The sequence below is a fragment of the Lepidochelys kempii genome, chromosome 23 (genome assembly GCF_965140265.1).
Source record: "Lepidochelys kempii isolate rLepKem1 chromosome 23, rLepKem1.hap2, whole genome shotgun sequence".
Taxonomy (NCBI): domain Eukaryota; kingdom Metazoa; phylum Chordata; order Testudines; family Cheloniidae; genus Lepidochelys; species Lepidochelys kempii.
In genome coordinates, this window is record NC_133278.1 from 14,150,825 (window position 1) to 14,172,895 (window position 22,071).

General features: G+C 63.8%; 3 protein-coding genes across 3 annotated transcripts in view; all 3 read right to left on the reverse strand.

Annotated features, from left to right (window-relative positions):
• LOC140902360 (uncharacterized) overlaps positions 1–22,071 on the reverse strand; it is a 138,915-nt gene that overhangs the window by 100,809 nt on the left and 16,035 nt on the right. The window lies entirely within an intron of this gene.
• FGF21 (fibroblast growth factor 21) lies at positions 3,658–5,735 on the reverse strand. Its single transcript, XM_073322177.1, has 3 exons — positions 5,217–5,735; positions 4,797–4,900; positions 3,658–4,402 (listed from the first exon to the last, which is right to left on the reverse strand). The coding sequence occupies exons 1-3, from the start codon at positions 5,455–5,457 to the stop codon at positions 4,100–4,102; spliced, it is 648 nt and encodes a 215-aa protein (XP_073178278.1). The 5' UTR covers positions 5,458–5,735; the 3' UTR covers positions 3,658–4,099.
• LOC140901877 (branched-chain-amino-acid aminotransferase, mitochondrial-like) lies at positions 14,400–19,406 on the reverse strand. The gene is made up of 6 exons (XM_073321303.1): positions 19,375–19,406; positions 17,778–17,920; positions 17,155–17,240; positions 15,710–15,850; positions 15,326–15,400; positions 14,400–14,995 (listed from the first exon to the last, which is right to left on the reverse strand). Exons 1-6 carry the CDS (start codon positions 19,404–19,406, stop codon positions 14,957–14,959), a joined length of 516 nt encoding a protein of 171 aa, XP_073177404.1. The 3' UTR covers positions 14,400–14,956.

Consider the following 22,071-nt stretch of genomic DNA (forward strand, 5'->3'; position numbering starts at 1 on the left):
TGCCGCAGCAGGGTCAGAGGGAGCCGAAGCCATACCGGTTCTCCCAGGACTGTGGGCTTAGCAGCTGTCATCCAAACCCTGTTCCTAGCCCCGGGCTCGGCCAGGCCTCGCCGGGCCCTGCCGCTGCAGGTTACCCCTCGGTGCTGCCCAGCCCCCCAGCCCCTTTGAAGTTACCCAGCCCTGGACACTGGCTACTCCCGGAAGGCCACGGCTTGCCGTCCCCAACGGAGTGGGACGTGCCGGCATACAAGATCCAGCCCAGGGCCGGCCGCTTGGTGGCTGGGTTATTTGTTAAAAGCAGGGGATTCAATGGGACTGGGTTATTTGTTTGCAACTCACTGCGCTCGGAGTGTGTGTGTGTGTGTTTTCACCCCCCTGAGCGAGAACATTTCCGTGCCGTAAATTACCTGTGTGGATAAGCAAGTTACATGCCCGTGATCAGGGCACTTACAACCTGGCCAGCCTGAGGGAGGAGATGTTCATAGGGAGTGTTCCAGCGTGATCAGGCAGGATCTGACAAAGTGCCTTCAGGTTCCTGGCTCTCTCTTTATACCTGTTAGCGAACTTGCTGGCCTTAGCAAAAACCCAGTTTGAAGAGGTTTATCCTGGCTACTTCCCTTCCTCTGAGGCCTTCTCTAACCCCCTGCAGTCCTTGATTACCAGCCGACCAATGGGAAGGTTTGGGGCTTCTTTCTCTGGAGAGAATTTCCGTTTTGTTTCTGCAGCTCTTTACTTGATTCGTTACTTTGGGACCTATCCATCCTTCCCACACGACAAGTAGCCCGACACAAGCATACAAGCATCACCTCAGGACGGGATGCAGAGACAAAGTTTCTCGACACCTTAAATGACTGCAGATGTGGTCGCCCCATCTCGAAAATGATCTTGTGGCATTGGAAAAGGTTCAGAAAAGGTGAATCAGGGGTGTGGGACGGCTTCCGTATGAGGAGAGATTAATAAGACTGGGACTTACGTAGCTTTGGCACAAGGCGGGAATCCTTTGTCTCTCTCTGGGTCCCCACCCCGCCTTCTAAGTGGAAAAGCACCAGGTTAAACATGGATTCCAGGGTCAGGTGCCATGGCCACATGTCCTGTGAGCCCCCCTCCATTCCTCCAGGACTGACCGGTGTCTATGCAGTGGAGGCTTGCAAGTAAACAGAGCCATCCACCACCAATTGTCCTCGTCAGCAGGAGCCATCAGGATTCCAAGCCACCATTAATGGCCCAGACTTTGCATAGTTACAAGCCGACTGTGACAAAGTGGGACTGTTCTTAATGTTTCCTCTGAATAGTGTGGGGGTGCCTCAGTTTCCCCTAGGCAGTTCTTAAGTATCTAGGGGGTGGGATAAGGGTGTATGATCATTGCAGAGCCCTAGAGGGCAGGTGTGTGCAGGGGTCTGGACACAGAGAATGGCCGACACCCTGTTTCCTGGCAACTGATGGCCGGGCCCTTCCCCCCTGGAAGGTGAGAGCTAAAGGGTTGGACAACAAAGGAATCCGGTGCCCTCCTGGCCCGTGAAAAGGGACAAAGCCCAGAGGAGGGTGTTGGCCATTCTCTGTGTCCAGCCCCCTGCACACACCTGCCCTCTAGGGCTCTGCAATGATCATACACCCTTATCGCACCACCTAGATACTTAAGAACTGCCTAGGGGAAACTGAGGCACCCCCACACTATTCAGAGAAAACATTAAGAACAGTCCCACTTCGTCACAAGAAGCCAATGACCTACAAGTGGTCTTCTCATAGGAACTTCCCAAGTGATGGGACCGTCCCCTTCCCCAGTGTTGAATGGTTAGAGCGGGAGGAGGGGGAGCCAGGACTCCTGGGTTCTATCCCTGGCTCGAGGATCTAGTGTGTTAGAGTTGAGAATTGGGCGGGCTTGAATAGGTGCAGCCAGAAAGGAAAAGGCCTCATGTCCCACACTCTGCTTGCCTGCTCCCTAGTCTGGCTCCACTCTCCCCACTCTGGCATCTGATTATGGGTCAGCAGTGAGACAGTCGGGCCCCAGACGCCCAGTGCTGCATTATCAGGGAGAGGGGTGACACTGGGACTGTCTGAGGGCTGGGGGATCTCCATGAGAGATGGACAGGGACATGCCCAGACCCAGAGCAGCGCTAGGGGGTGCTGGGCTGCAGCAGGGGGTGGGCGGCTCACAGGGGGCTCTTCCCTATGGCCGGCAGGGCTGGCCCCGATGCTTGTGAGGAATTGCGAAGGAGGAGCTTTGAACAAGCAAACTCCACCCCCATCCTAGCACTGATACCCCTCCCACTCCCACCCCCCCAGCCCTGCCAGTGCCCCTCACTCCTGACCCGCAGCCCCCTGCTAACCCGGCCCTGACCCCATTTTCCACCCAGGATGGGGGTGACTCCATGGGAGCTGAGTTCAAGACCAGCTGGTAACCTCGCTGTGGGGAGCCCCGCACAAAGGGGGGGGGGCATCGAGGTCTTGCCTAGCAGCTGCTTCTCAGCCCCCTACATAGCCACCCCCTTGGCTCAGAACCCAGATGGGCCCCGGGCAGCCGGGCAGGGGGTGCCATGCCGTGGGGGACACTGACCCCTAGTGGCCAAAGTGACCAAGCTCTACCCAGCTATCCCCTGCAGTCATCTGTCATCTAGCTACCCCCATAGCCACCCCAAATACCCCCTAGCCCCCAGTTAGCTACCCCCATAGCCCCATCTATCCCCATAGCCCCCAGCTAGCTATACCCATACCCCCATCTATCCCCATAGCCCCCCAGCTATCCCCATAGCCCCCCTCTATCCCCGTAACCTCTTATTATCCCCATAGCCCCCTCTAGCTCACCCCATAGCCCACTCTAGCTAGCCCCATAGCTCCCATTTAGCCCCATAGCCCCCTCTTACTATCCCCATAGCCCCCATCTAACCCCATAGCCCCCACTAGCTACCCCATAGCCCCCCAGATAGCCCCATACCCCCCTCTAACTATCCCCATGGCCCCACATCTATCTCCATAGCCCCCTCTAGCTAGCCCCATAGCTCCCATCTACCCCCATAGCCCCCTCTAACTATCCCCATAGCCCCCACTAGCTATCCCCCTAGCCCCCCATCTAACATCATAGCCCCCACTAGCTAGCCCCCTAGCCCCCCATCTAACCCCATAGCCCCCACTAGCTAGCCCCATAGCCTCCACCTCTCGCTCCCCAGGCTCTCGCTGTTACGAAGCAGGGAATCTGCTCACAGGCGGCTCTCAGCTCTCTGGGCCCTCCCGGGCCGTCGGCCTGTCGCTCCCCCCCCCCCCCCGCACCCCGCACGGCCGAGTGGGGCGGCTGGGGCAATACGGAGGCAGCAGCATGTGTGTAAGTGTCCCGCGCTCTCCCAGCTGGCTGCTGCGTGTAGGGAGAAGATAGGATCAGCAGGAGGTGCTCTCCCCTCGTGGTCAGGGCTGGCCGCAATGCCCCAAGGCGGCGCTGGGCTGCATGGAGCAGGGGGGGGGGGGCTCAGCAGGGGCCGCTGGGTGGCACTAGGGGGCGCTGTGCCACACTGCACCAGTTGGGTCCCCGGACTCGCTTTCGGTCATGCCCCCGGCCTCATTTCCACCAGTTCGTCCTTCCCCAAACTCCCTTTTCCAGCCCCGGACTTTGTATCAACCCAGAAATCGTACCCCTCCCCCCACAGAGACCAGGTCACCCAGGGCGGGTTTGGCTCACACCAGTTCTTTATTCTCAAGCCATTGGCCACGAAGCCGCCACGGACCCCACAATAAATAGCCAGTCTTGGAACGATGCCCCAATAAATAGCAGGAATCCCCTTGCCCGCCCGCCCCAGCCAGCCACGGATTCCACGAACCCGCTCAATAAATAAACCCTTCTGGCTAATAAATAAGTTATTAAATACGTAAAAAAATTGGAACCAAATATGGCTGGTGGGAATCGGCCCGTAGGACCGATGGCGCTGCGTCTCACGGACCACTGTCTGCATCAGTCTACTCAGCGCTGGCGTCCATAGGTCCCAGTCCAGGGGAAATCAGTCCCGGAGCCAGGGAGAGAACCCAGGAGTCCTGGCTCCCAGCGCCCCCTGCTCTAACCACTAGACCCCGCTCCCCTCCCTGAGCCGGGCAGGGGACCCAGAAGTCCCGGCTCTCAGAAGATGTAGCTGGGGCTCAGGACCCGGGAGAGGCGGCCCATCATGCTGAGGGGGTCGGAGGACTCCACATCCAGTGGCGGGTCACCGTAGAAGTCGTATTCCAGCAGGACGGGCTCCACCGGCACCCGGCTGACCATGGGCAGGAAGTGGAAGAGACGGGGGGCCGGGGGCACCCGGCCCCCAGGGGGCCCCTCCGCAGGCCTCAGGCTGACAGGGATGTTGCGGGTCTCAGAGAAGTAGAGGTTGTACCCGTCGCGCTGAACCTTCTCCCGGAAATTACAAGCCTCCGAGTATGAGCTCTGCGGGGGAGGGAGATTATAGGGGTGCAGGTGAGCAGCTGTGTCTGAGGCCCCTCCCTGCTCTAAGCATTAGACCTCACTCCCCTCCCAGAGCCGGGGAGAGAACCCAAGTGTCCTGGCTCCCAGCCTGTGCCGTGACACAGCCCGCCCCCCCGATCTAACCACTAGACCCCACTCCCCTCCAAGAGCTGGGGAGAGAACCCAGGAGTCCTGACTCCCAGCCCCCCTTGCTCTAACCACTAGACCCCCCCTCCCCTGGCAGAGGCAGGATGGCAGGGAGGGGGAGAGATGCAGGGCTGGAGGGGCCCTTTGGTTGGCTGTGTGTCCCCCTCTCCCATCTAGCTAACCCCCCCCAGACCCTATCCCTGCCCCCTGCTGCCGGGGCTCCACTCACCGCCCCATGCAGATGCCCGCTGGGATCCATGCACAGAAACAGGAGCGTTTTCATCCCTTGCATCCGGATCACACCAGGCTTCACCGCCTTAATCTCCATCAGACCTGCAGCACCCGAGGCAGAGCAAAGTCAGCAAGGGAACCCAGGCGTCCGGGCTCCTAGCCCCGCTCCTCTGCTCTAACCAACTAGACCCCACTCCCCTCCCAGAGCCAGGCAGGAGTCTTGGCTCCCAGCCCCCGCCACACTCTAACCACTCAACCCCACTCCCCTCCCAGAGCCTGTGACAGAACCCAGGAGTCCTGGCTCCCAGCCCTCCCCCGTTCTAACCACTAGACCTTCCCAGAGCCAGGGAGAGAACCCAGGAGTCCTGGTTCGCAACTGCCCTCCCCCCGCCCATCGCCATCACCCACCAGTACTCACTGTAGGGGGTCTGGTCGGGGGCCCCGCGCACCTCGCCCTGCGGGGTGATCTCCAGGTACAGCTGCGTGTGGGTGTTAGCTGTGTACAGATGTCGGAGCCGAACCTGCCCGTCGAACTGGTACAGGGGGCTGGAGTTCTGCAGGGGGGCGGCCTGGGAGGGAGCGGGGGGCCGGGTCCCCCACATCAGGGCAGCCAGCAGCAGCCAGGACTCCGCTGGGACGGGGGTCGAGCTACCCCACATGCCGAGGGCTGACAGGCAGTGCCGGATCTGAGCCCAAACCAGGGAGAGAACCCAGGCGTCCTGGCGCCCCTGTCCGCTCTAACCACTAGACCTCACTCCTCTCCGAGTGCCGGCGAGAGAACCCAGGAGTCCGACAGTAGCAATGCTCCAAGCCGCAGCAGGCAGTCCAGTGGGGGTGAGTTGTGTTTCCTTGGCAGGTCAGTGAGGGGGACGTGCGAGGGGGTCCTGTCTCTGGCTGCTCCTGTTTTTCTGAGCCCGGCGGGTCCCCTGGGCACCTATTTATCCCCCCGGGCAGGGTCCCCCCCGCCCCGCGGGCCTGAGTCATGGGACCGCTCTGGTCACTGACTCGCGGAGCGTCCGGCCAGCCGCGGCCACATAAAAGGAACCTGATGCAACTCGGGGAAAGGAAGGGGGGGAGGAGCGGCCGGGGTCCCCCATCCCCCATCCCCCTGGGTTCCCCAGGCCCCCATCCTCCTATCCGGGGTCCCCATCCCCCAGGGACACCAGTGCCCCCGGGTCCCCCGGCACCCTCACTCCCAACTACCATCCCTCCAGGGTCCCCAGGCCCCCCGCCCCCACCAGGATCCCTCAACATCCCCCTCCAGGATCCCCAGCCCTCTGTCCTTCCCGCCCCCCCGGGGTCCCCATGCCCCCAGCTCTCCCTTCAGGGTCTCCAGTTCCCATCCCTCTGGGCTCCCCACCCCCCCCAGGATCCCCCCAAGCCTTCAGGGTCCCCTGCACTCCCGTTCTGCCTTCCCTCCAGGTCCCTAGCCCGCCCGGGGAATCCCCAATATCCCCCCTCCAGGGTCCCCAGCCATTCCGTCCTTCCCTCCCCCAGACGTCCCCATGCCTCCATCCCTCCGGGGTCCCCAGCCCTCCCTTCAGGGTCTCCAGCCCCCCCACCCTCCCATCCCCAACATCCCTCCAGGATCCCCCCAATCCCCCCTTCAGGGTCCCCTGCACTCCTGTTCTGCCCTCCCCCACGGTCACCAGCCTCCCCATCCCTCTGGGATCCCCCCAACCCCCCCCCAAGGGTCCCCATCTCCCCATCTCTCCAGGGTCTGCATTCCCCCCTTCCCTCCCTTCCTCCAGGGTCCCCCAACACCCTAAGCCCCCCAATCCCTCCTGGGCCCCCCGACACCCAGATACCATCTACCACCATTCCTCCCCTAGCTCCAGACACCCCTGCTGCCAGCTATCCATCCACACTGCCCCCCCACTGTTTTTTGGGGTTCACACCACCACCCATCCCTGTGGGACCAGAGCTCTTTGAGGGAAGGGGAACATGGCGGTCCAGTGTTCAGAGAATGGGAGCGTGTGTCGGGGAGCCAGGACACCTGGGTTCTCTCCCTGGCTCGGGAAGGGGGTGGGGGATCGAGTGGTTAGAGTGGGGGGGAAGGGAGAGTCAGGATTCCTGGGTTTGCTCACTACCATCCCCTTTGCCCCAGTCGCTCATTCAGGCCTGCGGCCATGCCCACCACCAGGGCACGTAGGCACAATGATTTCATCCCCGGGGACTTGGGACTTTGGGCCCGAAAGTGCTCATGCAGAACAGGCTGGGCTAGAGCAGCCTGTGTGTGTCCCTGGCACCCCCTGCTGGAGGGGCCGGGCCCTGCGCTGTGTGTGTCCCTGGAGCCCCCTGCTGGAGGGACCGGGCCCTGCGCTCTGTGTGTGTCCCTGGCGCCCCCTGCTGGAGGGGCCGGGCCCTGCAGTGTGTGTGTCCCTGGCGCCCCCTTCAGGAGGGGCAGGGTCCTGTGCTGTGTGTGTTTCCCTGGCGCCCCCTGTTGGAGGGCCGTGGTCCTGCGCTGTGTGTGTGTCCCTGGCGCCCCCTGCTGGAGGGACCGGGCCCTGCGCTCTGTGTGTGTCCCTGGCGCCCCCTGTTGGAGGGGATGGGTCCTGTGCTGTGTGTGTTTCCCTGGCGCCCCCTGCAGGAGGGGCAGGGTCCTGTGCTGTGTGTGTTTCCCTGGCGCCCCCTGTTGGAGGGCCGCGGTCCTGCGCTGTGTGTGTGTCCCTGGCGCCCCCTGCTGGAGGGGCAGGGTCCTGCGCTGTGTGTGTCCCTGGCGCCCCCTGCTGGAGGGGATGGGTCCTGCGCTGTGTGTGTTTCCCTGGTGCCCCCTGCTGGAGGGGCCGGGCCCTGCGCTGTGTGTGTCCCTGGCGCCCCCTGCAGGAGGGGATGGGCCCTGCAGTGTGTGTGTGTCCCTGGTGCCCCCTTTTGGAGGGGCTGGGTCCTGCGCTGTGTGTGTGTGTCCCTGGCGCCCCCTGCTGGAGGGGCTGGGTCCTGCGCTGTGTGTGTCCCTGGAGCCCCCTGCTGGAGGGGCTGGGCCCTGCGCTGTGCGTGTTGAAGCAGCTACTCAGAACATCTGCAAAACCTCACAACATCCGGTTGCGTGTATACAGCTAACAGGATTCGTTTATTGTGGAACATGGTGTCTGGTGGTTGCGGGGGCGTAGGGGGGCTGGGAGCCAGGACTCCTGGGTCCTTATCCCTGGCTCTGGGAGGGGAGTGGGCTCTAGTGGGTTAGAGCTGGGGGGGCTGGGAGCCAGGACTCCTGGGTTCTCTGAAGGTTCATCTCCTGGCTCTCAAACAGTAAACAGAGCCGATGAAAATATAAATATTTGGCTTTGCTTCATGGCCAGGCAGGGCGGCGCCCAGTAGGCCAAAGGCTGGGCTGCAGGGATGCGCCCAATTGTGCCCAGTTCCCAGGTCTGGCATGGGCAGCTCCCATCCCTTCCTGGTGCAAGTCGTGCAGCTGGCCTGGCCTCCATGGACCCACACCACCTTCCCCTTTGGACACTGTGCCAAGGGCCCACCCCTGGCACTAATGGCCCCACGCCGGGTCCCGACGCCCCAGCCCTGCCATGCCCATCCCTGGCACTGTGGGCCTTACGCTGGGTCCCGGTGCCCCAGCCATGCCATGCCCATGTCCAGCACTACGGCCCCCACAGCGGGTCCTGACGCCCCAGCCCTGCCATGCCCACCCCTGGCATTATGGGCCCCACACCGGGTCCCGACGCCCCAGCCGTGCCCACCCCTGGCACTACAGGCCCAGGCTGGGGCCTGAAGACAGGCGGTGCCCGCACCGTTTCCTGCAGACTCATCTGTACCCACGGGCTCAGCACTCAGGCCGGGCCGTGGCTCACCCAGACCAGGTTGGTATTTGTGTGTCATCGGGGGGACCGAGCGGGGGGGGGGGGTTCAGCTTCGCTGGGACTTTGCCTGATACACATGGGCGCGGTGCCAGGGAAAACATGACCCCAGCTGCCCCCCGCTGCCTGAGCCAAGCTGGCCCCTGATGCAACTTCGCACTAGCCTGCGGCTGAGCATCCAGCCCCTCCCCCCAGCTTGTCCCAAGAGACCCCCCCCAGCCAGTATCCCCAGGGCCCCCCAAGCCAGGGCCCCCCCAACCCACATCCCCAGGGGACCCCCAAGCTAGGCCCACCCCAGCCCGCATCCCAAGGGCCCCCCGGGCTCCCCAGCCCATGTCCCCAGCCTCCCTCCCCCCAGCTTTGATGACTTGCAATTTCGATCTCATCCGAAAGGAATGTGCTGTCATGTGCCCTGCAGCTGCGGGCAGGGGCTCTTTATAGGGGGACCCCTTCACCCGGCCCAAGAAACAAGGGCCAGGAGCAAGGACACCTGGGTTGTCTCCTGGCTTGGGGAGTGGAAGGGAGTGGGGTCTAGTGGGTAGAGAAGGGGGCTGGGAGCCAGGACTCCTGTGTTGTCTGCCGGCTGCTGCCGGGCCCAGCTCATGCGGAAACCGGTCACCCCCCATGACGACACCCTCTATCCATCCCAAATATCCACCCCCTCACCCTATACAAAGCACGTTCCAGGATGCACTTCCGATCCCCCGCATCCGAGCCTGCGTCAGGCCAGGGCTGGGTACAGCTGGCGGGGGCGAGGGGGTGATGGATGGCTCAGCCCGGCCTGCAGGTGGCTCCAATCTAAATATTTACACCATTCCTGCCCCTGATGGGGCTGATGCGGGGGGGGTGGGTGGGCGGGAAGGGTGGAGGGGCAGGCAGCTGACCCTGGCCACAGACCGGCAGAGGGGGTGATGTAAAAGGGGCTGGGGGCACAGAGGGAACAAAGGAAGAAATGGAAAGTACCCATCAGTAAAAAGTGAGAAGGGAAAAGTGAAAAACTCGAAAGAACGAAAGAACAAATGAAAAGGGGAGAAGAATGAATGAAAAACTGGAAAGAACGAATGAAAAGCTAAGAAGAATTTGTGAAACACTAGAAAGAACCAGAGACCGAATAAAAAATGAGGAAAAACGAATGAAAAGCCAGGAAGAATAAATGAAAAACTGGATGGAACAAATGAAAAGCTAGAAAGAATTTGTGAAACACTAGAAAGCACCGGAGAATGAATAAAAAACAAGGAAAAATGAATGAACACTGGGAAGAATGAATGAAAAAACTGGAACGAATGAACGAAAAGCTAGAAAGAACCAGAGAACAAATAGAAAATGAGGAAAAACGAATGAAAAACCAGGAAAAAATGAATGAAAAACTGGAACGAACAAATGAAAAGCTAAGAAGAATTTGTGGAACACGAGAAAGAACCAGAGACGGAATGAAAACCTAGAACAAACCCGAGAACAAACGAAAAACTTGGAAAAATGAAAACTAGGAAGAATGAATGGAGACTGTGACGAAGCGGGACTGTTCTTAATGGTTCCTCTGAATAGTGTGGGGGTGCCTCAGTTTCCCCTAGGCAGTTCTTAAGTCTCTAGGGGGTGGGGTAAGGGTGTATGATCCTTGCAGAGCCCTAGAGGGCAGGTGTGTGCAGGGGTCTGGACACAGAGAATGGCCGACACCCTGTTTCCTGGCCACTGATGGCCTGGGCCCTTCCCCCCTGCAAGGTGAGAGCTAAAGGGTTGGAGAACAAAGGGATCAGGTGCCCTCCTGGCCCAGGGAAAGGGACAAAGCCCAGAGGAACGGCTGGGGGGCCTGGAGAGAGTCAGTTTGGGGCTGGCTGGAGACATGGAGTGAAGGGCAGACGGGGTTGTCTGGCTCCCTGCCCCCCGAAATGGACCCGGCTGAGGGGTCCTGTTCTCTGCACCCACAAGCTCTGTGTTAGACCATGTTCCTGTCGTCTAATAAACCTTCTGTTTTACTGGCTGGCTGAGAGTCCCGTCTGACTGCGGAGTTGGGGGGCAGGACCCTCTGGCTTCCCCAGGACCCCGCCTGAGTGGACTCGCTGGGGGACGCGCCCGGAGGGGCAGGGGAGGCTGGAGGCTCGGGGGTCAGCCCCAGGAAGGTGGAGCCAGGGGAGCTGTGTGTCCTGCAGACAGGCTGCTCCCAGAGCGGAGATTCCCCCAGAGTCCTGCCTGGCTTCATGGGGAGCAGATCCAGAGCATGGCCCAGGGACTCCGTGAGAGAGACACAGAAAGACAGAAAGAGAAAACCACGAAAGAAAACGGCACTTGAAAGCTGAATGAGCAAAAGCGAGGGGCAGGGGAGGATCCCGGCCCCAAGAAACCAAAGAAAAGGACAAGACAAAAGAAAAGCTGGAGGAGGGAGGCCAGGAGCGGTGAAGGGAAGGCGGCCCCAGTGAGGGGGGCGGTGGCAGATCGGGAAGTAGGGGGCTCCATCAGAAGAGAGGACCCCACCAGCTCAGCCACCATGGGGAGAGAGGAAAGGCCCCATTCCCCACCCCCCTGAGCCAGCCAGTCCCTGCCCTTGGGCCGGATGGGACCCCCCTAGAGGGGAAAGGCCCCGGGCCCCATTCCCAGCCCCCCTGAGCCAGCCAGTCCCTGCCCTGGGGGTGGGTGGGACCCCCCTAGAGGGGAAAGGCTCTGTGTCCATCCCTCCCCCCCTCCCCGCCGGGGGCTGTTTGGGGTCCTGGGGCTCTGGCTGGGCCAGTCCCTTTTCTTCTGGCTCGGTGTTTACACGGCTCCCCCTAGCCTGCGGCTATAAGACCTCCCAGCTCGGCTCGGCTCGGCCCAGCCCGGCCCTGACGTAGCCCAGATGTCGCAGGAGTGAGATCAGCTGGGCCAGCACCGCTCAGCTCATGGGGCATCAGCCAGACCCCCGGGCCCCACAGCAGAGCTGGGCCCTGGGCCACAGGGGCTGAGCAATGCTGGGGGAGGAGGGGAATGGGGCAATGCCCGCCCCCCCACTGAGCTATAGTCCAGCTCCTCTCCCCCTCCAACCCCCAACTCCCCCCTCAATCCCTTCCTTCAGCCCAGTTCCTCTCTCACCCCTCCTGCCCTATGATCACGGTTCCCATGCAGCGCCCAGCGCCAGGGGGCCCTGATCTCAGTCGGGGCGGGGGGGTGGGATCTGTGCAGCGCCCGCCACCAGGGGGCCCTGATCTCGGTCGGGGGGGGGGGTGGGGATCTGTGCAGCGCCCGGCGCCAGGGGGCCCTGATCTCGGTCGGGGGGGGGGATCTGTGCAGCGCCCGGCGCCAGGGGGCCCTGATCTCGGTCGGGGGGTGGGGGGGAGGATCTGTGCAGCGCCCGGCGCCAGGGGGCCCTGATCTCGGTCGGGAGGGGGGATCTGTGCAGCGCCCGGGGCCAGGGGGCCCTGATCTCAGTCGGGGGGGGGGGATCTGTGCAGCGCCCGGCACCAGGGGGCCCTGATCTCGGTCGGGGGGGAGGGGATCTGTGCAGCGCCCGGCGCCAGGGGGCCCTGATCTCAGTCGGGGGGGGGGAGCGGGGGATCTGTGCAGCGCCCGGCGCCAGGGGGCCCTGATCTCAGTCGGGGGGGGGGGATCTGTGCTGCGCCCGGCGCCAGGGGGCCCTGATCTCAGTCGGGGGGGGGGATCTGTGCAGCGCCCGGCGCCAGGGGGCCCTGATCTCAGTCGGGGGGGGGGGTGGGATCTGTGCAGCGCCGGGGGCCCTGATCTCAGTCGGGGGCGGGGGGGATCTGTGCTGCGCCCGGGGCCAGGGGGCCCTGATCTCGGTCGGGGGGGGGGTGTGGGATCTGTGCAGCGCCCGGGGCCAGGGGGCCCTGATCTCGGTCGGGGGCGGGGGGGATCTGTGCAGCGCCCGGCGCCAGGGGGCCCTGATCTCGGTCGGGGGCGGGGGGGATCTGTGCAGCGCCCGGCGCCAGGGGGCCCTGATCTCGGTCGGGAGGGGGGATCTGTGCAGCGCCCGGGGCCAGGGGGCCCTGATCTCGGTCGGGGGCGGGGGGGATCTGTGCAGCGCCCGGCGCCAGGGGGCCCTGATCTCGGTCGGGGGCGGGGGGGATCTGTGCAGCGCCCGGGGCCAGGGGGCCCTGATCTCGGTCGGGAGGGGGGGATCTGTGCAGCGCCCGGGGCCAGGGGGCCCTGATCTCGGTCGGGGGCGGGGGGGATCTGTGCAGCGCCCGGCGCCAGGGGGCCCTGATCTCGGTCGGGGGCGGGGGGGATCTGTGCAGCGCCCGGGGCCAGGGGGCCCTGATCTCGGTCGGGGGCGGGGGGGATCTGTGCAGCGCCCGGGGCCAGGGGGCCCTGATCTCGGTCGGGGGCGGGGGGGATCTGTGCAGCGCCCGGGGCCAGGGGGCCCTGATCTCGGTCGGGGGCGGGGGGGGATCTGTGCAGCGCCCGGGGCCAGGGGGCCCTGATCTCGGTCGGGGGCGGGGGGGATCTGTGCAGCGCCCGGGGCCAGGGGGCCCTGATCTCGGTCGGGGGCGGGGGGGGATCTGTGCAGCGCCCGGGGCCAGGGGGCCCTGATCTCGGTCGGGGGCGGGGGGGATCTGTGCAGCGCCCGGGGCCAGGGGGCCCTGATCTCGGTCGGGGGGGGGGATCTGTGCAGCGCCCGGGGCCAGGGGGCCCTGATCTCAGTCGGGGGGGGGGGATCTGTGCAGCGCCCGGCACCAGGGGGCCCTGATCTCGGTCGGGGGGGAGGGGATCTGTGCAGCGCCCGGCGCCAGGGGGCCCTGATCTCAGTCGGGGGGGGGGAGCGGGGGATCTGTGCAGCGCCCGGCGCCAGGGGGCCCTGATCTCAGTCGGGGGGGGGGGGGGATCTGTGCTGCGCCCGGCGCCAGGGGGCCCTGATCTCAGTCGGGGGGGGGATCTGTGCAGCGCCCGGCGCCAGGGGGCCCTGATCTCAGTCGGGGGGGGGATCTGTGCAGCGCCCGGCGCCAGGGGGCCCTGATCTCAGTCGGGGGCGGGGGGGATCTGTGCTGCGCCCGGGGCCAGGGGGCCCTGATCTCGGTCGGGGGGGGGGGTGGGATCTGTGCAGCGCCCGGGGCCAGGGGGCCCTGATCTCGGTCGGGGGCGGGGGGGATCTGTGCAGCGCCCGGCGCCAGGGGGCCCTGATCTCGGTCGGGAGGGGGGATCTGTGCAGCGCCCGGGGCCAGGGGGCCCTGATCTCGGTCGGGGGCGGGGGGGATCTGTGCAGCGCCCGGCGCCAGGGGGCCCTGATCTCGGTCGGGGGCGGGGGGGATCTGTGCAGCGCCCGGGGCCAGGGGGCCCTGATCTCGGTCGGGGGCGGGGGGGATCTGTGCAGCGCCCGGGGCCAGGGGGCCCTGATCTCGGTCGGGAGGGGGGGATCTGTGCAGCGCCCGGGGCCAGGGGGCCCTGATCTCGGTCGGGGGCGGGGGGGATCTGTGCAGCGCCCGGCGCCAGGGGGCCCTGATCTCGGTCGGGGGCGGGGGGGATCTGTGCAGCGCCCGGGGCCAGGGGGCCCTGATCTCGGTCGGGGGCGGGGGGGATCTGTGCAGCGCCCGGGGCCAGGGGGCCCTGATCTCGGTCGGGGGCGGGGGGGATCTGTGCAGCGCCCGGGGCCAGGGGGGATCTGTGCAGCGCCCGGGGCCAGGGGGCCCTGATCTCGGTCGGGGGCGGGGGGGGATCTGTGCAGCGCCCGGGGCCAGGGGGCCCTGATCTCGGTCGGGGGGCGGGGGGGATCTGTGCAGCGCTCGGGGCCAGGGGGCCCTGATCTCGGTCGGGGGGAGGGATCCTGTAGCACCCGCTGTCCCCCATCCCCCGACACAGACTCTGGACCCAGTGGGTTGGTTTCATTTAGTTTAATAGAAAAGCTTTTCGGGTCAGCGCCGGGCATTTCGACCCCCTGCAGGCAGCAAGGGGGGGCCCGTGGGCCTGGCCCCGGGGACACAGACTGGCCTGAGAGCCTGGGGGAGCCCAGAACAGGCCCAGCGGAGGCGGGCTACCTCGGCGGGTCTCAGTGCATGGCCAGCTGGGGGGGGGGGGGGGGGTAGAAATTGCAGAACAGGATAGTTTACCCAGAAGGCATTTCAACTGGTCGATCCGGTCTCCCACAATGCACTGCTCCCGGGATTACCCAGCAGGCCTTGCACTGGCCCAGCTATGCTGGTGCGGGGGGGGGGGGTTGGCCCAGTCCCGATCTGACCGGCCCCAGGGGGGGAGGGGACAGGGGCACTGGGCAGGGGGGGATCCCGCGGGTGGGGCAAGTTTGGTTCTGCTCCAGGGATCTGTCTCAGTCATGGGGGGGGGAGCACGGGGGGCAGCTGGGGGGGTCGCTCTGGGGGAGTGTTAAAAACCAAAGCCCCCCCCCCGTTATCAATAGGGGGGCGAGGTCCGGTCCGGCTCAGACGGGCAGCACCCAGTCGCTGGGCACACGGCCGTACTGCAAGGAGACAGACAGAGACGGGGGGGGGGGGGGTCAGAATGGGTGGGAGCTCGGCCCAGACACCCCTTCCACAGCCCGCGTGGGGTGGGGGTGGGAACCGGCCCCTTGGAACCGGGCTGAGCCAGCCAGTCCCTGCCCTGGGCCGGGTGGGAGCCGGCGCCCCCCAGGGGGGACAGGCCCGCGCCCCATTCCCCACCCCACCAGCCAGTCCCTGTCCTGGGGCCAGATCTTTTCCATACACCTGAAACGCCATCCCTGGGGCTCTGACCCCCTCCCCACCGGCCCCCACCGCCCTGCACTAACCCCAGCCCCCCAGCGGGCCAGTACCTGGATGTCCGTCAGCTCCTTCCAGAACCGCTTGGCCAGCTCGGGGCCGTTTGCCATGGTGGGGATGGGATAGGTCTGGAAGGAGACGAGACCCGATCGGATCCGGCTCCCCCCCATCAAGCCCGGTCCCCCCCTCCAGCCCCCATCGGATCCGGCTCCCCCCATCAAGCCCGGTCCCCCCCTCCAGCCCCCATCGGATCCAGCTCCCCCCATCAAGCCCGGTCCCCCCCTCCAGCCCCCATCGGATCCGGCTCCCCCCATCAAGCCCGGTCCCCCCCTCCAGCCCCCATCGGATCCAGCTCCCCCCATCAAGCCCGGTTCCCCCTGCCCTCTGCCCCCGACACACCCAGCTCGGCCGGCGGGCCCATCACCCCGGCATCTCACCTTGCCCTGGTACAGGATGTGGCTCACGGGCGAGACGACGCAGGCTGTGCCCGAGCCGAACACCTCCCGGACCCGCTTCTCCTGCAGCCCCCGGATGAGGTCGGCCATGGTGATGCTGCGCTCCGACACCTTGAACTCACCCTGTGCAGGAGGGGAGAGTCAGGGGGATGGAGGCAGCGCCCCCTGGTGCCAGGCTGGGGAGATGGGGCTGTGACAAAGTGCGACTGTTCTTAATGTTTTTTCTGAATAGTGTGGGGGTGCCTCAGTTTCCCCTAGGCAGTTCTTAAGTCTCTAGGGGGTGGGGTAAGGGTGTATGATCCTTGCAGAGCCCTAGAGGGCAGGTGTGTGCAGGGGGCTGGACACAGAGAATGGCCGACACCCTGTTTCCTGGCCACTGATGGCCTGGCCCTTCCCCCCTGCAAGGTGAGAGCTAAAGGGTTGGAGAACAAAGGAATCAGGTGCCCTCCTGGCCCGGGAAAGGGACAAAGCCCAGAGGAGGGAAGGGGGCCGGAGGGAGTTTTAATTTGGGGCTGGCTGGAGACATGGAGTGAAGGGCAGACGGGGTTGTCTGGCTCACGGCCCCCCAAAACTGACCCAGCTGAGGGGTCCAATTCTCTGTACCTACAAGCTCTGTGTTAGACCATGTCCCTGTCATCTAATAAACCTTCTGTGTTACTGGCTGGCTGAGAGTCACGTCTGACTGCGGAGTTGGGGGGCAGGACCCTCTGGCCCCCCCAGGAGCCCCGCCTGGGTGGACTCGCTGTGGGAAGCTCCCGAAGGGGCAGAGGAGGCTGAATGCTCCGGGGTCACCCCAGGAAGGTGGAGCCGGGGGAGCTGTTTGCCCCGCAGCCAATCTGCTCCCAGAGAGGAGACTCCCCAGAGTCCTGCCTGGCTTCATGGGGAGCAGATCCAGAGCATCACCCGGGGACCCCAGGACGTGGGGCTCCCCCCAGCCTGGGGAGCTGGGGTCCTGTGCTGGGGGGGGTCACCCCAAGGAGCAAACTGACCAGCTCACCCCAGGGGGGCAGGGGGCAGAATTAAACCCCACCCAAGCTGAAGGCGCCTGAGAGGTCAGCTGGGGCCCCCAACCCCTACCCCAGCCCTGGCAGGGGTTTGCCCAAGTGAGGGTTCCCCAGCCGCCCCCCCTACTCTGCTCCAGCCCCTGAGCTGGCGACTCCCCTTTAGGGGCCACTGAGCCCCTCCCAGGCCCACCTTGGCCGCAAACCAGCCCCTCAGAGCTTCCCAGCTTCCACCTCCTCTACCGCTGCGCCCCCCCCAACCCAACCCAGTGGCTAGAGACCGGCCCCCCCCGGGGAATCGCTGGGGCAGAGCTCACGCGGGCCCCCCTTCGATCGCCTCCCAGGCCCCGTCGCCAGTCTGGGAGCGAGAGGGGGGGGGAGAAAAGAGAGGCTCCCCCCCAGCCCGGATCCGCCCCCTCCACTCACCCACTTGCGCCCTAAGTCCAGCAGGCTCTGCCGGGTCACCCCAGGCAGAATGATGCCGTTCAACGGGGGGGTCACCAGCTCCAGGTCTGGAAAAGAAAAATCCCGTCACACACACCCCCCCACCCCCCGCCCTCTCAGCCTGGCCCTGGGGTGGGGCGGGGGCTGGGTATACAGGGACCTCCCAGCCCGGTGCTGGGATGCGGCCCCTCTGAGCACTCAGGGACCCCTGTGGGGCAGGGGATGGGTATAGGGGGATCCTCCTGGGATGGGGCAGGGATCTTGGGAACCCTCCTGGGGCACCACCGAGAGACAGCCCCTCCGAGACAGGGCGCAGGGGCGGGGCACTTGGGGATCCCCCTGGGATGGGGGGGCAGGGAAAGGGTATAGGGGGAACCGCCCTGGCACAGGGTGGGGAGGGGGGCACTCAAGGATCCCTGTAGGGCAGGGCATGGGTATATGGGGACACCCCTGGGAGGGGACATGGGAGGGGCAGGATGCAGGGGATGGGTATAGGGGGACCCCCCGGGACGAGGCACAGGAGTTGGGGATGGGGGACCCCCCTGGGATGGGGGAGGGGTACAGGGGGACCCCCCTCGCCTGTGGCAGGAGGCTCCGGCTCTCACCGCCCTGTGGGTCTGTCCAGAAGAGGAAGATGTTCATGGTGCCGACCTCGGTGATCTGGTGATCGTCCCCATAGAGCCACAGGGCCTGTTGGCACCCGGCCCGCACCGCCTCGTCCTGCACCAGGATGGTGGGGGCGTAGTTCCTGCGGACGCAGGGGGCAGCACCCTCAGAGAGTGGGGCACGGCGGGGGAGGGGAGGGCAGTGCCCCCTAGTGGCTGGTGGGGGGGGAGGGGGGACACAGCTGGGGGCAGGGGGCAGTGCCCCCTAGTGGCTGGCGGGCGACAGGGGTGTGAGGAAGTGGGACTGTCCTTAATGTTTCCTCTGAATAGTGTGGGGGTGCCTCAGTTTCCCCTAGGCAGTTCTTAAGTCTCTAGGGGGTGGGGTAAGGGTGTATGATCATTGCAGAGCCCTAGAGGGCAGGTGTGTGCAGGGGTCTGGACACAGAGAATGGCCGACACCCTGTTTCCTGGCACCTGATGGCCTGGGCCCTTCCCCCCTGCAAGGTGAGAGCTAAAGGGTTGGAGAACAAAGGACTCAGGTGAGCTCCTGGCCCGGGGAAAGGGACAAAGCCCAGAGGAGGAGGGGCTGGAGGGGGAGGCAGTTTGGGGGCTAGCTGGAGACATGGAGTGAAGGGCAGACGTGGTTGTCTGGCTCCCTGCCCCCCAAAATGGACCCAGCTGAGGGGTCCTGTTCTCTGCACCTACAAGCTCTGTGTTAGACCATGTTCCTGTCGTCTAATAAACCTTCTGTGTTACTGGCTGGCTGAGAGTCCCGTCTGACTGTAGAGTTGCGGGGCAGGACCCTCTGGCCCGCCCAGGACCCTGCCTGAGCGGACTCGCTGTGGGAAGCGCACGGAGGGGCAGAGGAGGCTGAATGCTCCGAGGTCAGACCCAGGAAGGTGGAGCCGGGGGAGCTGTGTGCCCTGCAGACAGGCTGCTCCCAGAGAGGAGACTTCCCCAGAGTCCTGCCTGGCTGCGTGGGGAGCAGTTCCAGAGCATCGCCCAGGGACTGCGTGACAACTGGTGGCAGCGGTGGGATGTACTGCACCCCACGGATGGCACTTCCTGCAGTAAGTGACTGGGGAGCAGTAAAACAAAGGGGGATTGACGGGGACCAGGCGTGCTGAAGATTCAGAGAGAGACGGTTTCAGGGGGCGGTTAACCCCTGGGAGTGTGTGACCAGAGAGAAGGACTTTTGCAGTAACAGGGTCCCCCGGGGGATTGCAGGAATTGGTCCCAGGGGCGGAGGAGTCTGCAGCTCGACCCTGGGAGAGAGGTGGTGACCTCAAGAAGGGCTGGCACACTAGGGGTTCTCCCTGGAAACCGTGGGGAGCTGAGAGCACCCGGGCCTGTGAGTCCACAACAGCTTGGGAAGAGCGGAGTGACGGCCTGTCACCGTCTCCTTAAGAAGGACATTGTAACCCTGTGCAGAAAGAGAGGGTTGAGCGTTGGAAAGTTCACCAAGGCGCAGTTCATCCTGCAGCTGGAGGAGGATGACCGCTCTCAGGGACAGATTCCTGACCCCAAATGGGGCGATAGCAGGATCTGGGAGCAGCTGGAGTGGGAGCCAGGCATCCCCAAGACTCCTGTCCCTGACCAGACAAGGGTCTTCACGATCGGGTTCCCCATCGGGGGATCGGAGACGGACGGGATTGGAGCTGAGTCCGAGAGAGCCAGAGGACTGTGAGAGACAGCGAGAGCCCGAGAAAGAGCTGCAGAAGCAGCAGCAGCATAAACTGGTGGTGGGGGAGCGGAGAGGCCTAGGGGACCTCCCAGGGGTGAGTGGGGATAGACCCCGGGGGGCCAGTTCCGCAGGGAACCTCGAGATGAAATTGCTGCCCCTGGTTAAGGAGGCGGGGGATGTGGATGCCACCTCACTGCCTTTGAGCAGGCTGGAGATTTGAACCAGGGGGACCCTGCGGAAAAGCCCCGGTGTCTAGCTCCCTTGCTGGGTCCCAAGGCCACAGACTCCGTCAGCCAGATGGGTGGGGAGGTGGACAGGCTCCCACTCCTGACCCCAACCTATATGTCTGTGTGGAGTTTCCTGGGGTCAGGCCCCTTGGACCCCCAGTGGGAGCAGAAGGTGATGGTCAATGGGGAGACATTCCTGGGGTGGCGAGATCTGGGGACAGAGAGAACTGTTGTCAGGCCCTGGGTGGTGCAGCCTCAGAGGCTGAGGGGCTGGGTGAGCTGGGTGAGGGTCCCAGGGATGAAGCCCCTCGCCCTGCGTATGGCCCAGATCCCTGTGCAGACCCAGGAGGGGTGGGGCTGGCTGGTTGTTGGGGTGCTCCAGGATACCAGCTGTGAGACCCTGTTGTGGGGTGACTGTGTCTCTTTGGGACAGGATCCAGGCCCTGCTCCGGTAACTGCCAAGGGTTTGAATTTGAATCCAGGGAACCAATCAGCGGAGAGAGAAATGGTCAGTGAAAATGCAGATGACCTGGCTGGCAGCTGGGAGGAGCGGCTAGGCTCAGGCTACCTGCCTGCCTGTAACCAGCCCCCTGGGGCTCCCCGCCCCCCTTGTACACCAGAGAGGGGGCTCACGCTGGCTCTGATGCAGTGAGGAAAGCAGCGAGCTCGCTGCCTACCCCCACTGGGACAGCAAGGGCAGCGCTGAGCACAGAGGGAGCTGAGACCCCAGCTGAGTGGGGGGAGACACAGGCAGGGCAGGGGATCTGTGGGGAGTGGCAAGGTGCTCGGTAAGGAAAGTCTGCATGAGCCTAGGCAGCCTTGTGAGCTGATGGCTTTGTCCAGTCAGCAGGGTGGGAAGGCGAGGAGAGTGGAAGATGAGTGTCCCTGGACCGTACCTGTTAGCTGGGTGGAGAATTGGGACAGTGAAGGAAACATGCCTGTGTCTGTCAGGGGTATTGACTTGCCTATGGAGGGAGCTACCCTGATCTCCAAGCAGTTGACTGTGACCAGCCCTGTGTGCTGGGACAAGGGGAGAGAGATCCCAAGCTGGGTGTCTGGGAAAGGAGAAAGTGTGTCCGGCTCTTCTTTGTCTGTGGAGCAGACAGAAGGGGCCTTTCAGCCTGTGATGGTTGAGGGTCGTGCAGTTGTCTCAGAGCTGGTTCTGGATTCAGCTAAAGCCCAGGAAGGGAAGGGCCCTAAGTTTGTGTCTGCTCGGGAGAATGGCCCTGTAACTAGGTCGCATCCAGTTAGGGTCTATGTAAAATCCCAGAGACCGGACAATTCTGGTGCTTGTATTTTGCCTGTTGCTAGTGTGTGGCTGCGAAAGGGTGGAGCAACTCTGTCTAATCAGGGTGAGATCCTAGCCAGGGCACAAGAAGAGCATGAAGGTGATGTGATTGTGTTACCTACTGAGGGTGTGGAAACCTGTAGCAAGAAGGAAAAGATTCCTGAACTTGTGTGTGGCAAAGGGAAGGAGAAGGCTTCTGACCTTTTATCTAGGAAGTCTGTCAGTTTGCCTGAAAGGGGATTGTGTAGGAATCCGCCGGATGGGCCAGAGGTAATTCTGGATGTAAGGGAGACCCAGAAAGAGTCTGTTGTTGCTCAGGAAAGTGTCCCTCTAGAACAAGCCCTAGGTAAAGAGGGTAAGAGCAGAATTTCTGGGAGGGGTGAATTGTTGCATAGAAAAGCCCCTAGGGAAAGGAATCCTCAGGGAGTCTTTGCAAGCAGTTTATTGCAACTGAAGGGTGTGAAAGTGATTTAATCAAGAAAGTTTCAGTTCCTAGCAGCCAGAAATTTTCTGCTGTGAATGGATCCACTGACTTTCCTGTTGAAAGATCCAGTGTGGAGAGCTTTGAGAAGGTCTCAGATGGAGTGAAAGCAGTTAAGAAAGTTAAACAGTCCTATAACCAGGTGGCTGTGTTTGGCCAGCTTGTTGGGGAGAAAACCCAATCCCAGTTTGACCCCCTGGGGTTTTGGGGTGGCCAAAGGGCATGGGCCGCATAAACCTTCCCACATGCGGCCTGCGAGTGCTATCGACCACCCCCGACCTAAGGGAGGGCGTGAAACTGGAAGGACCTGGTGTAACTCCTACCAAGGAAGGGGAGAGATGCTGGGGCATCCATGGGAACGCTGGTGGCTTCGAACTTCCCCAGGTCACCGGCTAAAGTGACCCTGCTCAGTTCGATCTCGAAGGAGGGAGAGATGTGACGAAGTAGGACTGTTCTTAATGGTTCCTCTGAATAGTGTGGGGGTGCCTCAGTTTCCCCTAGGCAGTTCCTAAGTCTCCAGGGGGTGGGGTAAGGGTGTATGATCATTGCAGAGCCCTAGAGGGCAGGTGTGTGCAGGGGTCTGGACACAGAGAATGGCCGACACCCTGTTTCCT